This window comes from Coenobita brevimanus, chromosome 15, assembly GCF_032717465.1.
Source record: "Coenobita brevimanus isolate Jiangsu-jjx chromosome 15, ASM3271746v2, whole genome shotgun sequence".
NCBI lineage: Eukaryota > Metazoa > Arthropoda > Malacostraca > Decapoda > Coenobitidae > Coenobita > Coenobita brevimanus.
Genome location: NC_136968.1, coordinates 1,552,467 through 1,570,686, shown reverse-complemented (window position 1 = coordinate 1,570,686; position 18,220 = coordinate 1,552,467). Strand labels below are relative to the sequence as shown.

General features: G+C 42.2%; 1 protein-coding gene across 1 annotated transcript; it reads left to right on the top strand.

Moving 5' to 3' along the window:
- Positions 1–222: 222 nt before the first annotated feature.
- LOC145390578 (uncharacterized) lies at positions 223–3,039 on the top strand. The gene is made up of 2 exons (XM_080265391.1): positions 223–241; positions 1,718–3,039. The coding sequence occupies exons 1-2, from the start codon at positions 223–225 to the stop codon at positions 3,037–3,039; spliced, it is 1,341 nt and encodes a 446-aa protein (XP_080121517.1).
- Positions 3,040–18,220: the final 15,181 nt, after the last annotated feature.

Genomic DNA, 18,220 nt, shown 5'->3' with positions numbered 1-18,220 from the left:
TTACATCTCCCATCACAGTCTCCACAATATCCCATCCCATTCTTCAGATTGTAAGAGGGGACAGCGCAGGTGTCATGTATGTGCCACAACCTCGAGACGTATGCGCAAGAGAAAAGCAGCTATGAACATCGTGTAAAGGGTGCAATGTAGCTATGTGTCCAACCTGGTTTGAGGACTACCTACACTTTAGATGTACTAACACTAGTGGTTACAAAACTAGACATGAGTAGTGATGTAGAAAGTAAGTATAAATATTGGTAAATGTTATTATAAACCGCATCGAAGTCCAGTATAAGAAGCGCATGAAACAGCCTACCAGACAGATGGTGCACTGTGGCTCGATGGATTATTATCATGTCGAAATGATGGCCAACGTTTGTTCTGTATTGTTTACTGATCTGTTATATATCAAGTAATACAGGCCAAACCCATACAATACTAATTTATTGGCATCTTTAACTTGTCCTGCGTGGGGTACCTACCAGACCATCGTATAATTCTGACCCTAGGTCCGGTATAGCGGTTCTCCATCAAATGCCTTATACTGTATAACAAACTATGATATACCGTCTGCTTTCCTCCCAGTTACTTTTTAATAATATACAGTGTTAAGGGTTGCCATTTGTTGCATCATTGGTCAGGATTATGTACTCTTTTACATTGTCATTGTACTGGTATTCCTATGATTAACAAATAAATCAAGAAGTGCCTTTTTTTTTTTTTTAGTTTAAATGGATTAAATAGTCCATCCATCCATTCATCATCCAATCCTACATTGCCTCATGAGGAGCGTAGGAGCCTGGGGCTAGGCAGTTGGTCCTGACATTTAAGATGAGAGTGACCAGCCTCACTCATCCCTGAGTGGCATTACATGAGCAATAAACCCCAACCACCCCTTGGATATAAACCTTCACCGGCTCAATCCGATTGGAGCACAATAATTACCCGCTAAACCACCAGGTGTCAAAATTTGGTTATATGGTTACCACCCAGCATAGTAAATGGTTTCCTGGTGTACAGGAAACCATTTGGCTTGTCACTTAGTGTAAAGCCACCCACAGGCAGAAGGAAGATTAATTTTATTAACCCTCCCCCCCGTACTCACACACATACACTTTCTAGTGTTCGATTTGATCATGCAAACTGATAAAGTTACATTTTATTTGGCAGCTTAATTGTATGCATGGTTTTGTCTCATATTTAAAATGTCTGTAAGTAAGAAGTTTACAATGGTCAGTCTTTCAGTTTGACAACCATGAGTTTGTGTGTGTGCATATGCACGTTCATGCGACGGTTGGGAGGGAAGAGTGTTGTGACTAGGGCAAGTTGCCTCTTAGGTCTCAGAGAATGTTATAGAAAATAAATGTTATTGACAGATATCATCTAACTTAGTAATCTGAAGAAAATGAAGCCCTGTAGGCCCATAGTTGTACAATTATGTGGCAGGGCATTCTGTGTGAGTTCCACTCTGAATCCGTGTCTGATTCAGGTGGTATTGGATTAAGTTGCACAGTTTGAAAGACGTAAACTGCAGATAAAGGGTTTCACATAGTGATGTGGAATATGCAGATATGATCCAAATTTGGGGGTCTACATTGAATGTTGGAAAAGAATACAGAGCATACCTTAGCAATATAATGAAGGTATAATTATGTGTACTAGTGCTTAAGGTATATTCATGGAGCCCATGCCATCATTGTTTTTCCCCTGATTTCAGGGGCCACAGTGAGGAACAAGATGCAGCACTCCAGTGACAGACCCAGGGCCACAGGATGGTTGACAGTTCAGTCCAAAAGGATAATACTGAACACTTACAATTATTTTCGAAGGCAAAATGAGCGAGAGAGTGAAATGGACGTCTTGGACAAGACGGCTGCTGCTACGGGAGTCTCATCAAAAACAGTGTTTAGGATAAAGAAACAAGCTGCACAAGGCTTACTTGAATCACCACTTCTCAGAGCATCTTTTTCGAAGGTCTTGGGATGTCTTGACAGCTTTAACAAGGAGTACATCCGGAGAGAGCTTTTATCTTTTTATGAAAGAGGTGAATTTCCTACAGTTGTATCCCTTTTGCCAAAGATAAAAGAACCACCAGTCAGCTTTAAAGGAAGCCAAACATCCCTCAGGCAAGTGATTAAGCAACTTGGCTTTAGGTACAAGAAAGTACAAAGTGGAAGACATCTGTTGGTGGAAAGGAATAATATAGTAGCCAGAAGACAAAAATATTTGAGGATAATAGAGGAAAACAGAAAGTGTTTAAATCCAAGACCAGAGATATACCTTTATGAGACTTGGGTCAACCAAAATGAGACTGTGAAAGATGGTTCAGGTGAACCAAAGCTGAAGAGTGACAAAGGAGCAAGAGTCTTCATTTTGCATGCTGGAGGAGAGGCGGGATTTGTACCTGGAACTTTGCTGATGTTCACATCCAAAAACAGAAATTACCATGACTCAGTGAACAGCGAGTGTTTCCTTTCATGGTTTCATAATCAGTTGCTTCCAAATGTACCTCCACATTCACTGATTGTTATGGACAATGCCTCTTACCAGTCCAAATTTCAAAACAAAGCCCCAACAGCTTCCTCAAGGATAAGTGACATAATAACATGGCTCACACAAAACAACATTCAGCACGATCCATGCCATACAAAAACAGAACTGCTTCAAGTGGTTGCAAAATATAAGGGCAGACAACTTTATGAAATTGACACCATTGCACATGAAAATGATCATGAAGTGTTGAGGCTGCCCTCATATCACTGTCACTTGAATCCCATTGAACTGATTTGGGCGCAAGTAAAATCAGAGGTCAAGAAAGAGAGCTCCAACAGCAATCAGAGCTTGAAAAGTGTGGAAGAATTATCCAGGAATGCAGTGGATAGAATGAGTAAGGAAGATTGGAAGAAGTGTATGATGCACGCCAGAAATGTGGAGGAAGAGTACAGAAAAAAAGACAGAGCGACTGAACACTTACTGGAACAATTTGTTTTCAACCTAAGTGACACAGACCATGAATCATCGGATGGTGATGAAGTCTGAATGAACAGAAGTAATAGGAGATGAGTCAGGTACTTGTCATCAGAAATAAAATAGAGCCCACATGATTTACAGCTCAGTATGATTTTCCTCAATGTTCTTATTTATAGCGAGAGAGAGGGAGAGAGATGGTACACGTGAGTGTTGTCTCCCTAACAAAATCTTTAAAAAGCACGTAGTGATTACCGTATACGTCGACCCCTAAAATTTGAGGTGTAATTCAGATTTAGGCCTATATTCACTGGATAAGTCAACCCCCAAAGTGAGGCAGCACCACCTCCATCTGACTGTGAAGAATTTGTTAACCAGCAGACAATTGACATCATTACAACCAAAATGGCAAAGTTTACAAGCACCAGACATGTTGTATAGTAACCCCTTGATTATCTGACGTAATAAAGCCATCAGTACATCCGGATACGGACAATATCTGTATAAGGAGCAATACCCTACCTATATGTACGGTACCCCTTCTAATTGTGGCAGTGTTCTTTGGTCTTTCAGTTATTTAGACATCAAAACACACATGGGAATATCCAGTGTAATGCTTGACACTAAGAAAACAATGCATAAATAACAAAAAGTCCATAAAGGAAATAAATGACAAAGATGAAGGTTGCTAAAAGAATTCTAATAAAGTACTGCACTGTGCTTACCTCCCAGTGAATGGCAGACAGGTGTTGTAACCTGTTAGTCTCCAGATGATGTACTGCAATCCCGTGTGGTGTAGTGGCTAACACTACCACTGACAAATGTCAAACTCCTCCTCCTCCTCCATCCGCTGGAGCTGGGTGATGAGTGGGGATGTGAGGCAAGGTGATGGAGGCCTGCCCACCTCAGGAGACTGAAGATAGCTACAAGCTCATGTCTAACAACGACTCAGCGGCCATTGGTGTGCTCAGTTGTGGATCCGAGAGTGAAGACTGGGGACAAGGTGGTGGTGGGGAGAATGGGTTTACATGCGTGGGAGTGGTAGGCATGAAAAACGAGTCGATCTTGGACGGGTGAAAGGTGTGACAATTCTGGCAGAGGATGACAGCGTCACTGACTGTCCGCATATCCATCGCCAGCTTCAGTTGCACCAACTCCCTGTTGCATTGCTGGTGCTTGGCATATTCAAGCACCTGCTCTATGCTGGCATGTAACATACCAAGATGATGGAGTGGCGGGGTGCTCAGAGTCAGGGTCTTCATCCTCGTCCTCACCGCCGATATCTGTTCTCCTTGCAGAGACAGCAGCAGCGATCTCCTCATTAGGCAATGTCTGATGACCAGCATTGCCACTGTCATCATCCATCCAATCCCTAACATCGGTGACATGCACATCCTTGCTTGCCGCAAGTAGATTAAGGTGGAAATTGTCCACGTCAATTCCCTCAAAGTCTTGTGGGGCCTTGTATCCCTGAGGGAGATGAGACCAACCACTTTGAAGGGTTTTGATGGAGGCTACCTTCCAAGCATTCATCCAGTTGACCACTGCAGACTTGATGTTGTAACGGTGAAGGTTTTCCAAGGTTCATTCACTACGTGTGTCAACCCCTTGCTTGTTTTCTAGCACCACCATCACCTCTTCGAGGAATATCTGATGGTACAGTCTCATGGCTGCCCCAATAACACCTTGTTCTATTGGTTGAATGAGAGCAGTCCTGTCAGGTGGCAGAAACATGCACCTGATATGACCGTTATCAGCAACCACTTCCTTCATGGATGGATGCACAAGGGCATTGTTGAAGATCAGGAGTTCCTTCACCTGATCGCGAGGGATACAAGTTCCTCCAATTGTTAACGGATAACTTGACAAAGTGTCTGTGGAACCAGTCTGTGAAGATCTTGCAAGTGAACCAGGCCTTCACAGAATGGTACCACACAACAGGCAGGCTATCCATCAACCCACGGAGTAATATGGCTGTTTTGCTCATCCAACAATTACGGGCTTGAGGCGGTGCATGCCATTAGCATTGGCACAACACAAAACAGACACAGTGTTTGGACATCTTCTGACCTGGCACAGTCTTCTCCCTCTCATCTGCCAGGGTGTTGGTGGGCAAGGAGTGCTAGAAGAGGCCAGTTTTGTCAGCACTGTACACTTGACAGAGCAAGGCCCTTGTCCTCGAACAAGCTCCACATTTTCTTGTGAAAGGGTTCTACATCCTTCGCTTCTGCATCCAAAGCCTCACCATGTGTCTTATGATTAGTAAGGCCATGTCAAGGTTTGAACCGTAAGAGCCATCCTTCAGAAGCCTTGAAGCCACACACATTGTGTAGGCATGCAAATGTTTTGGCTGCCACTTTCAACCCGGTCCCACATACGAGCTTGTCAGCACCTCTTTGTTGGCACCGGCAAACCAAAGTTGACTGGTCGATGGCGGCATGACGGGGCAGAGACATGACCTTCTGGTTGCCCCTCCAAGTGACATAGCTCTAATCCCGTCCGTACTGAGTCAGCTTGGGCCATGATTTCTTGATATCAGACTAAGTTGAACAGACCAGATCATATTCCTGCAGAATGCTTGAAGTGGTCCAGCCCGCGTCAACCATGCTCAGTATTTCACGCTTTGTTGCCAGAGTCAATACCTTCCTCTTTCATTTCTTGGGTGATGGTGGGGCGATCACGACACACGTTAGAATGCTGCAGAGAAGAATCAACACCTGAAGAAGGTAGGGAACCACCACAAATGCGACAATAGAAGCTACCATGGTTACAACTCGTCCAAGCATGTTCACACTTGAGAAAGACAGAAACGGGAATTGAGGTGCATTATTGCCACGTGAACACGGTGTTGCCATGTCTCTGTCCATGCTTGGCTGTGAGCACACAAGTAAAAAGTGCCAAACTGACCTGTGAGCACAAGGGTCATTTTTGCTAGGCCAGGCAGATGTTACCACTCAGCAGCAACATTGGATACATCATGATGCAAGGGGGCATCCAGTCGATCCGGTCGGCCGGGTGACTTCGACCATTCAGTAGGGAGGCAGATGGCTGTGCGTGCCCGGGAGCGTCCAAGTGATCTGGCCAGACTGTTTGGTGTGGATGGCCATTTTTGCCCAGCTGGTGGCTATTACCAATGTGTGGCCAGAGAGGCTGGCTGGCTGCCCAACCAGTTTTTTGAATTTGTAGGCTGCCCAGCTGGCCATACTAAAAATTTTATGTTTGGATATCGACAAAGAAATCTGGTTACTGATATAATAAAGCCCATGCCTAACATTCGGATACGGATAATTGAGGGTTTATCGTACTTATGAAGTCCAATATAAGGTTAAGGTGCACAACCGATCACTGTAACAAAACTGTTCAAAACGCATATCATCTCTGTCCATGGAAAGCCCACAGTAATAGCACATCAGATTCACCGTCTCGAATAGCCAGTACTCAGTTGGTGTTTGTTTATGTTCATGGAAAGGTGCACAGCATAGGATACTTTACACATTTTAGGTGTAAACACCAGCAATTACCAGTAACCATGACTTGCTTTTATTAAACCTTTGTCTCGGCCACAAAAATTAACCAGGTAAGAAGTAGTACTGTATATAAAACTTGGATCTGTCATAAAAATGCAGTACAAGACTGGCGTGATAGAATTAGTAGGCAACCGTATGGCTGTAAGTCTGCTGGTAGTGTCACTTCCCTCCTGTGGTATATGCCACAGCCTTATTTTTTTGTCTGCCATGTATCGACAGTACGAACCCTAGCTTTTGTGAGATTTTCTAACATCAACTTATATGCCAGTATATACGGTATTTATACCAGCAATGCAACATTGGAAATTTGTTTACAAGTGAAACCATTGAAACGAAATCTTATGGAAGGAAAATGGTTACAGTCTCGACTCTATGTGATGGGGTTATATCAAGTGAATACCTGTCATACGCTATCAGTGTCAGTTTAACGTGGCTTCAGTGAGGTTACACTGGGGGTCAAGGACCACGTAACCTAACATCTCAAAAAACCTTATCCCTTTAGGCTTGCCTTCAGTAGCACCACACTTTCCACTAGGGGTAGAATCCATGTCAAACATGATTTCTGAGTCTAGTATTTCACACACATAAAAGTTATCACTCCACTTAATATCGTGCATTGCACTATTTGTTAACATGCACTGTTACTTGGCAGTAGGGAGGGTGTATCAGTGGCCTTGCAAGCATGAGAGAGAACAAAAGGGAGACAATCACAGTGCCTGTAAACATTGGGTGGCCATCATGGCTCAAGTGTCTGACTGTTGGCTTGCACAGGAGGCACCACATACGCATGGGATTGCTGTATGCTGCCTACACAATGATCGTTTAAGTGAGTTTCGCAGTCATTTGCCTGAAACCGGATATAACTTCTGCTTCGCCATTCTGTTGATAGATTACATACCAGACTCGTGTACCGAGTTGTGATTGTATTTGTGTGTATGTTCAGGTGTACTCTGATGCAAGGAAAATGGAACAAATGTCCTGAATTTTTGTTAAACCTTTTGCTCAGCAAAAATGGTGAGACATTTTCAACAGGTACAAAGTATACTGAAATGAAGCTACAGAAAAGAGAAACTGTCCAGGCTGCTCAACAATATTGTAGCCTTTGCTTTGGTGCCTGATCCCCTCCGTGGATGGCAGCATGTGTCAGTCAGCTGACTCAGAGTAGACACAGCCTCTCAGCTACCAATCAGACCTGATTTTCCATATCTTTTTCATTCATTTTTAATGGTCTGTTGAAAGGTACGCAAAATTTCTGTACCATTTTTGTATTTTCTGTACATTGGTGATTATTTTGAATAGCAGTATCATATGTGTAATACAGAGCATGAGATGTATGAATAATGCTTAACAATTTTGTTGAGCAGCAAGTAAAACTACATACTGTAGTACTGAAACAGTGGTTATCATAGAAAAACAGTTTTTATAAGTGTTTACATTTTTTTCAGACACTATAATGAATGCTCATGTTTTATGGGCAAAAAAGTGAAGACTTAATGGCAGTAGTACTGAATTATGCAGAGCAATCAGATGATAAACTCAGTACCATAACGATGATGATGATGTCAGTGATCCTGATTTTAGACCTGATATGAGAGAGAGTGATTCAGATGACAAGGATGATGATTCTTCAATGCCAAATGATGTGGAAGTACAACCAAGCAGTTCCAGGGATCCACAAGTAGAACAATGTACAAAGAAATGTAAAAGGACCAGTGCAAAACTGGTTCCATTAGATGACAGTACAACCTCATTGACATCTAGTGTGCATCCCTCAAGTGAAAGGCTTTAGAGAAAGAGAGACATAGACAGTATTTACCCACCAGAGAAAAAATTTACTGAACCAGAAAGCCTTCAAACACCATTTCAGTATTTCTCATAGTTTTTTACACATGAAATGGTAAACCATATTGTACAGCAGACAAACTTGTATTCAATTCAGCAGTTGAGCCTTAGCATAAGTACAGATGAAAATGAATTGCACAAATTTTTGGCTGCTTCGCTTTATGTGGGGATATGCCAGTTGCCAGCAGTTGATGATTACTGGAGTGTGAAGCTGTGCTATCCACTTGTAGTTGATATGAGTTGTAAGAGGTTCAGATGTCTTCAACGATACATACATTTTCATGATAACCACGATCAGCAGAGCAGTGATGACAAGTTTCAGAAGATAAGACCACTATTTGATATGTTTTGTGAACAGTGCAAGAATATAGAGAGCAGCAATTACCACTGTGTAGATGAAGTAATGGTGTCATACAAGGGAACAAGGGCTGGAACACTACGGCAGTATGTTAAGAATAAACCACATAAGTGGGACTTCAAAGGTTTTTGTAGATCTAGTTCCTGTGGAAATGTACATGATTTACTCCTGTACCAAGGTGGAACAACCTTCAGTAATGAAAATCTGGCTGACAGTGAGAAAGAATTCTTGCTTGGAGAAAAGGTTGTGCTAGCATTATGTAAATCCATTCCAGATCCTCAGTCTTGCATTCTGTAGCAACTTTTTCACCAGTTACAGGCTTACAGAACAGTTGGATACTGTGATAGGAATAGAAACACTTGGTACTGTGAGAGAAGCAAGAAGTGGTATCACATCTGTCGTCAGATAATGAACTGAAGAAAAAGGTCAAGGGCACTATGACTACAGCTCCTCAGATGATGTAATTGTAGTTAAATGGCTTGGCAACAAATGTGTAACACTACTTAGCAATGCAGTTGGAGTTGAACCAGAAGGTATTGTGACAAGGTATGATAAAGAAAAGAAGTGTAAAGTTGACATCCCATGTCCCTCTATTGTTTTATCCCATAATAAGCATATGGGCAAAACTGATCTTTCTGACATGTTAGTTTCTTTGTATAAGTCACCAATGAAGTCACATAGATGGTATCTCCCATTGTTTGGATATGTTCTGGATCTCTCTGTAACTAATGCCTGACTTTAGCACAAGCGTGAAGCTACAATGCTAAAGGAAGAAGTCATGACTCTGAGAGATTTTTGCCTTGAGATAGCTAGCACCTTGGCCAAGTTGAATAAAAAAGTAAGTGTTGGACAGCCAATGTCTATGGGCCCTGCTCCAAAGAAAAGTAATGTGAGGTGACCCACATCATCAAAAGACATTCGGTTTGACTGTATTGACTATTGGCCTGTGCCAATGGGATCAGAAAAACAGTCAAGGGGACACTGTGCTTACTGTCCCAAAGGGGTGTTTGGACTCAGATGTACAAAATGTGATGTGTTCCTGTGTCTGAAAGTTAAACAAATGTGCTTTGTTGAATATCACAAGAAGAATCAGGACAGAGAAACAGAGTAAACAATGAGAAAGTTCCTTCAAAGGAGTATGATATTCAGTGAGTAAATGTCACATTTTTTAATGGAATTTTAATGCATTTTTGTCTGCTGATCTGCTTCAGTTGCATAATAATGATAATTTGGGTACAGAATTTTGACAATGGCTTTGCTTAATTTTGCATTTGATATTGATGCAGTGAGGAAACAGGCTGTATAAATATATTTGTGTGATGCAAAATATTTTTATATACAAAAGATATACATACCTGTATATTGTTTCTGTACAACAAAATACATCAATGTTATTAATGATTGTAAAGCTTTATGGATGCAGTTATTATATTTGTTTTTTCCAGAGCTGTATTTGAGAATAACAAGATTTATTTCTAATGCAGTACACTTAGTTTTAGGTTGCCATGCACATCATTAATTATGAGCAGTGCCATGTTATACTGTACGGGCAATTCAACAAAATTCCTGAGATCTTATGAGAATTATAGGAGAAGTGAAGAAATGTTTTAAGTAAAAACTGTTCCTTTTTCATAAATTAAAAGAAAATCTTAGTGGTAATTTTTTAAACCATAAATATGCATATGCCTGTTAAAGGTGTTTTCAGGATGACATTGCTTGGTACTTTCTTGCGACATCCCTAATGAAAAACAATTCCGTCTTATTAAAACAGTGTACCAGCCACAGTGAAAGGAAAAAGACATTATTACAGTAAAGCAGTTAAGTAATAGGTGGCTGTCCATAGTTTTGCTGCTTCAGTTTGTGAGAGCGTTGAACATGTTTACTGCATGTGACTTGATAATGACTGAGTCTCCCTCGTCTCTCAGACCTTCCACTCAGGCACTGGGTGAATGGGTGGGGATTAATGGGCTCTGTCACTGACACCAGGTATAGTAGTAGTGGTGATAGAACCAGACATAAGAAGTGATATGGAGAATAATAGTGTTGGTGATAGGATGTAAATCAGTGCAAATACAGTGTGTAAAAAAAGAAAATAATAATAAATAAGGCATAAGTCAGTGTGGATATATAATCGTTAACTAACAGTACAATGTAAGGGGTATGTGTAAATACTATAGACAAAAGGAACTAATATATAACATGTAAATCAGTGTGAATGGGTTATAAAAGGGGGTCATGGCAATGAAACCTAAGTTGTATGGTGTTGCTGGTTGCAGTTCCATTGTAAATAGGTGTGATGGAAGATCAAATTGGAAAGTTTGTTGTGAAAGTGAATAAATATAACACTTATAATAAGTGACTTTGAATGTTGGCAGGAGGCAGTACCCGTTAGTGAGTGTGTGGTGGTGGTTGTGAAATCAGCATCCCCACAGTCTGCCGCAGTTCACAGCCCAGAACATAAAAAAGGTTACATTCATACACCTCACCCAAGCTCCTCCACTAGTCACTGTAGCAGCTTACAGTCAGTAACATTTTAAAGCTGAAAGTTTGTGCTTTCTGTTGGTATTGTCTTTTTTAAGATTGCACAAATAGCTTGCAAACTGTACATGTGGAAAGATAAGCAAAAATTACCAAATCTTCCTGCTTGCCAACATTTATCATGTCAAAATAACTCCTGCATCAAAAAGTTAATAGTGTATAATTAGGACATGGCACTGAAATAGGATAGTGTTAGAACAGTGACTTACAACAAGGATTTCCTTTACCCATACAATATTAAATGCAGCTCAGGATGTTGTCCAAAACATCATAATTTTTCAGACATTCATATGTGTGTCTCTTTGTGGCCAGATGCCTTAATCCAGTAAGTGCTGACCTTGAACAAACCACCCCCATGTTCTGCTGTTCTCTGTCCTGCATCCCACACCATCCACATTCATATACTGTAACTCTGTACTCTGTCTCTCCATATCGTCATCATTTGTTACCCCCCCACCCCCTTCATCCTCAGTTAGCACACTTGTAGTCGGTCTCCCATTTTCCATTTTCTGTCTGTGGCCAAACCTTAACTGTAATACTGTAATGATAATAATAATAATAAAAGTATTGGGCCTCTCTTTTATCAAGATACTTCTTGTAACACATTCCAGCACATCCACATCAACACCACAATGCTTTCAATCTTTCTCTTGTAAGTATTTGTCCCTCTCCATATAACTCTATTTGCCCCAGTCATATGGTACTGTAAATTGGTGGAAACTGGCAAATCAGTTTTATAGTCAACATTGGAACTGGGAAATTTTCTGTAGTCTGCTGTGGACTTAATACCTGTAACATACAAGGTCAAAAATGGTGGATCATAACAAGGATTTGGTTCTCAACAGGTGTGAAAGGCAGGGATAAGAAGAGGGATAAATCATGCTGCTCCAACCCACATGAAAAAGTTGTTGATGTAGCTCATAGTCTCAGTGTAAATGGATCTACAGGATGCTCCACAAGAAAGCACCGGGAAAATAATCAGCGGGCGTCATGCTCATGTTCATGTGAGTTAAGTGCTGTGAGAAAGAAGGTGATGAATCCTGCCTTTGTAAAGACAGAGGAAATTATGATGAAATATGTGGAGGCTCAGAGGGAGGCTACTTTGCCTTTAGATGAGCAGTGCATTAGACTCAAGGCTCGTAAGACTTACGGTAAGGTTGCAAGAAGTATGAAACTTGATACAGTGCCACAGTTTACTGCCAGCAAAAGGTGGTTTCTAAGCTTTATTCGGAGAAACAAAATTAATCTTGATGGAGTCCATGGTGAGAGTGCCAGTGCTGCTAATGCAGCTGCTGCTTCTTATACTGCTGAGTTCAGGAAGGTACTGGAGGATGGTAATTACCAGCCATGTCAGGTGTTCAGTATGAATGAGTGTGGGCTGTTCTGGAAGCAGCTTCCCTCTTCCACCTTCTTGACCCAGGATGAGAAGGCCTCCAAGCAGAGGGTGACTCTGTTATTTGCAGTGAATGCCACAGGGGATTGTAAATGCAAACCCTTACTGATTCATAGGCTTGCTCAGCCTCAGGCACTGGTGGGGTCTGACATGCAGTCACTTGGTGTGCACTGGGCCAACAACTGTAGAGTCTGGGTTACTGCTTCGGTGGTGATAAGCTGGTTTGACACTGTGTTTGTGCCCACAGCAGAGTCGTACTGTATGGAAAATAATCTTTCTTTCAAGGTAATATTAACCCTAGATAATTGCCCGGGTCGCCCAGTTTATCTTGTGGGTCGTCACCCTGCTGTTGAAGTAGTTTTCCTGCCACCAAACATTACGTCGAGGCTACGGCCCCTCGGCCAGGAAATAATCCAATGTTTTAAGGGTCTCTATTACACCATTACTTACCAGCAGATAAAGGGAGCCACAGCCAAGGGATGTGTGGAGGTAAGCTTGTCAGCAGTAAACTCAAAAAATAATCATGTGACAGTTTCCATAAAAACGTTTTGGAGAAACTATAACATAAAAAATGCGGTACAAAATATTGTTATTGCCTGGGAAAAAGTGTGTAAAGAAATGATTAAGCACAGCTGGGAGAAACTGTTACCACACATATACCCTAGCACCTCTGCTGGCCCCATCACTGACACAGTACACCAGGCAGTGAAGATGGCCAGGCGCATCCCCGGTGAAGGCTTTGCCAACATAACTCGTGAGGCTGTGATGGATATGATTGCTGATGAACCTGACATGATGCTTGACAAGCTGCTTCAAGAGGTAGAACAAAAATGTCTGCAGCCAAAAGAACAGCAGCAGCAAGATGAGAAAAACTATCGACGTCCAGTCGGACAACAGCTTCAAGGCAAAGAAAAACATCAAAGGCCACAAAGTATCGAAAATTGTCAACAGGTTCAAGACAAAGAAAATCTTCGACAGCGGCAAGATGGAGAAAAACATCATCAGCCACAAGACAAAGAAACCCGTCGACAGCCAACTGAACAGCAACAGCAAGACAAAGAAAAATGTCCCGAGCCATTCCAGCAAGATAAACTAAGCCAGGAGGAGCTGAGTGAGGTGCTGCATTGTGGTGACCAGTTGAAGGACAGCATATTGAAGACTGTGGCAGACTGGAGCAAGTGCAAGGAGTTTTGGACTGCCATTGATGGCATTCTTGTCCCCTTTAGAGATCAACTGTACAAAAAGGTGAACGAAAGGCACCTAAGACATTTCACCTCGTGTATTCATCAGCCAGGCCAACCACCATCTCCTTCCTTCTCTCCACCACCACCTCCATCCTCTCCACTGCAGTCTCCAGCCTCCTCTCCACCACAGTCTCCAGCCTCCTCTTCATCACAGTCTCCATCCATATCTCCACCACAATCTCCATCTATCTCTCCACCACAGTCTTCAGCCTCCTCTCCACCACAGTCTTCAGCCTCCTCTCCACCACAGTCTTCAGCTTCCTCTCCACCACAGTCACCATCTTCCTCCCCACCACAGTCTCCATCCCCTTGTCCCCAACAACATCCATCCCCTCCTCCACCTTCATCCCAGCCTTCCGCTCCAATGTTATCCCCATCCTCTCCTCCACCACTGTCTCCATCTTCCTGTCCACCACTATCCCCCTCCTCTCCACCACCTCATCCATCCTCCATTCCACAACCGTCTCCCTCTTCTACTCCACCACGAACGCCATCCTCCTGTCCACCACTGTCTCCATCCTCTCCACCTTTATCTCCATCCTCTACTCCAGCCCAGTGTCCCCAACCATTTCCATCTTCCACTTCACCACAATCTCCATCATCCCATCCCCTGCTCTCTCCATCCTCTCTGCCATCTCTATCCCCTTGTCCCCTACTATCTCCATCCTCTCCACCATCACACTCCTTTCCTCCATCTCATTCCCCTCCATCTCCAACCTCTCCCTCACCACTTCCCAGCTGCCTTCCACCTCCACCTGACAACACTTCAGTGAAGCGGCCAGCCTCACCACCCCCAGATAATGACAGTGTGTATGACTTTGAGGGCTTCTAGGCAGTGGAGTAGCCTTGGCCTTAGAGGACTTGGGGACTATCACGACCTCCCATCTCAGCCCCTCAGCCTTGGATACACCACTCTTAACCACAGTCATCATCAGCAGCAAAAAAAGACAAAGCACCCAGTTTGTATTACCGTACCCTATAGAGTGCAGTAGGGCCAAAGGCTGGGCTGTCATAGTGCCGATTATTGGAGCCATAGGAAACCACCCTACTGTACTTCCCTGGCAGTGTTCTTATAGAAACCAGTGGATGCTTCTCAGACTTCTGGCAGTGGTTATGTAAAAGAAAACCCGTGGCCAGTTCTTGGACATCTGGCAGTGTTTATGTGAAAGGAAAACTTGTGACCAGCACTTGGACATCTGTAAGAAAACCCATAGCCACCTGTTGCACTTCTGGCAGTGTTTATGTGAATGGAAAACTTGTGACCAGCACTTGGACTTCTTGCAGTGATTATAAAACCCATAGCCACCTGTTGGACATCTGGCAGTGTTTATGTGAATGGAAAACTTGTGACCAGCACTTGGACTTCTTGCAGTGATTATAAAACCCATAGCCACCTGTTGGACTTCTGCCAGTGTTTTTTTGATAGGAAAGCCTTTAGCCACCTGACAGACTCCAACTGTGGCATGGTAATACACAGTTCTCTCTGCCCTGACACCTCTACCGCCGTGGTACAAAGGTGTAATCATCAGCCGTCAAGGTAAATACCTTGTAACTCCTTCAGTTTATGCTTATGGATGGGGTTAAGTAGCTGAGGCTGACCTACACCTTCAGAATCAGCTACAGCCATACCACAGAATGTATGGCAAAGGGAATGGTGTAAAAGCCGCAAGTTTATCACCACAATATTACGTGTAAGACCTCCAACCTAAAGTACACAGCATTAAATGTGACTGCTTGGTATCCTTAGGACTGAACAGAATTTTCTGGTGTCAGCACAAATACATTCCCAGGTAAACCTTTGGCAAAGGGATGCAGTGGGATTCTAGAACATATTTACAACTGTTTTTTTTTTTTTTTTTTCATAACTTAGATTTTTCTAGGAAGGACTAGAGACATGAGAAAAGTCTGTACTCTGCTGTCTTAGGTCTCCTTGCAGATAACAGCTATTACCTAACATAGTTTTCCTCTCATACTGAAGCCTTTTGTGTGTGTAGCTATGTGTTTGTGTGTGCATTCATGCATGAGAGAGAGATTAAGAGGACCAGGAGACCTGGAAAGACCAGGCACTTTCTCACCTTGTCTCTATGGTTATGACAGGGAATCCATCTTGAATATGTTTGTGAATTCCACATCAGGATTGCTGTTGTAGCCTTTGACTGTCAGTTGAGGGAGTTGTGTCAGTTGAGTAGAACCTTCTGGTGTTGGGCTTAATAAAATTACCAAGCACACCATCAGTAGCAAAGGAGGTGAAGGACTGGAGGTGGATGAATTGTTTAACAATACTGTCAGAGAATGGAATAGCCTACTGGGAAATATTTAAGCATGATAGAGAGAGAGAGAGGGAGGCAGCCTGCCTAAAGCTAAAGACTTACTGTATTTATATTACTTCTAAGTAAACTGTAAGCATTGGCAACAGCCACAAGTATACTGAACATATTGATAACCATAAGTATACTGTTCACTGATAACCATAAGTATACTGTACACTGATAACCATAATTATACTGTACGTACTGTATATGCCACTGCAGTATTATACTTTTGACTAAAATGTCTATATAAGCCATGATACGGGTAAATTAAAATACAGTATTGTAAGCTATGATAAAATTAAGGTGTTGTTATATGTACTCCATTTGTTACTCTAACTTAGCCAAAAATAGCCATCTTGCTATTTTACATCCTGAGCTGTAATAATAGATTAGCACTACAGTGCAAAGCTAGTCACACTGAAGTGCCATAAAAAGGAAATGCAGTACAGCAGATACTTAGCACTGACATTTTCTGCCACTGAGCTACATGAAATAAGTACAAAATGGTGAAACTCTCTGCAGTTTATTATTATCATCATGATCATTAATATTAATTTAATTATTTTATCAACATTAATATCGTGCAATGCATCCTTGAAGGCAAGACCTGAGGGGAGGTAGGTTTATGAGGGATGAGTTGAGAGGAAGGATGGGACTGGAGGATATTGGTGTTGTGATGAGAAGGGGTAGATTGAGATGATTTGGGCATGTGAAGAGGATGGGGGAATACATTTGGGTGCAGAAAGTGAGAAGTGTGAACATTGGGGGTAGGGTTGCGAGAGGCAGACTGAAAAAGTCTCAGGACGAAGCCATAGTGTGTGACCTCAGGTATAAGGGACTGAATAGGGAGGCTGCCAGAGATCAAGCAGCATGGAGAGCTGCCATTAGATGACCAAGGCTGACACATGCAATCATGTTGGAGTCTTTATAAACAAAAACAATTACCTTTACCAGATTTATTTAGCTTAGGGTTGTTCTTCCATTGTAGCAAAAGGGTTAGTGAATGCATATCTAATCCTTCCAGTTTGAAAAAAGTCTCTGATGTGTAAATTATTTTAATGTGAATACAGCACAGATTTTCCATTAGGTGAATGAGTTTGTCATGTGGTAGACTGACTTAAAATGATATGAAGGGGAGAGGGTTAACCCCAACAACCTAATGTGTTTCTCATTGTAATTAGTCCATCACCAGAAGATGTTATTCAGCTTTATCACCTTCAGCCGAGTGATGTATTATACTGGTTTACATGTGGTACCTACAGACAATTATATTTAACTAAAGAAAGGCTTCTTATTGAAGAGGGTAAAGAGGGTCACAGCCAACCTCTTCAGTTTGAGAAGTCTGTCATAAGGTGAATAATATCATAGTGGATTGGCGGAGGGTTATTGCCCCTTCCCATAAAACAACTAACTCAAAGACAAATGGCCACCTCTTACAGGAAAATGGCATCTGGGTGTTGATAGATAGGAAGATTAAATGCCATCTTAATGAAGGAATATCTCTAGCAGTGAAGGAGTTTATGCTTTACATCTAACACTGGTTCAGAAAGTTTCCCCCAGGCTGAGTAAAATCTCTGAAGGTAACATATTGAATGGATAAAATACCTTACTGAAATGAAGGAGTTACCAGCACAAAAAGAACATCAGAAAAACAGCTTCTACCAAGGACTTGTACAGCAAGACATGCTTATATAATGTTGATGTGTTCCAAAATGTTAGTTTTCTAATTGGTACTGTACACTGGGGGAAATTGGTAGTCCTATATCAGATAATGTATATAGGCGAGGATGGAACTTTAATGTGCAATGTTTTTGTACATTACTATCGGCTAAATTGCCTTGGCCACAAACTCCCAAAAGTTGCCAGTGGTCACCTGATAACTCAGTCACCTCTTCCTGACTCCCACAGTTGTATGCTTTCTAAAATCCCTTCCATGATAATTGTTGGTGAACAGTACATAAATTCTGCAATCATCATCATCATCATCATCCGGACGTCCTTTCCCACCCTAGGGCAGGGTGAGGAGTAGCAATGTCCAG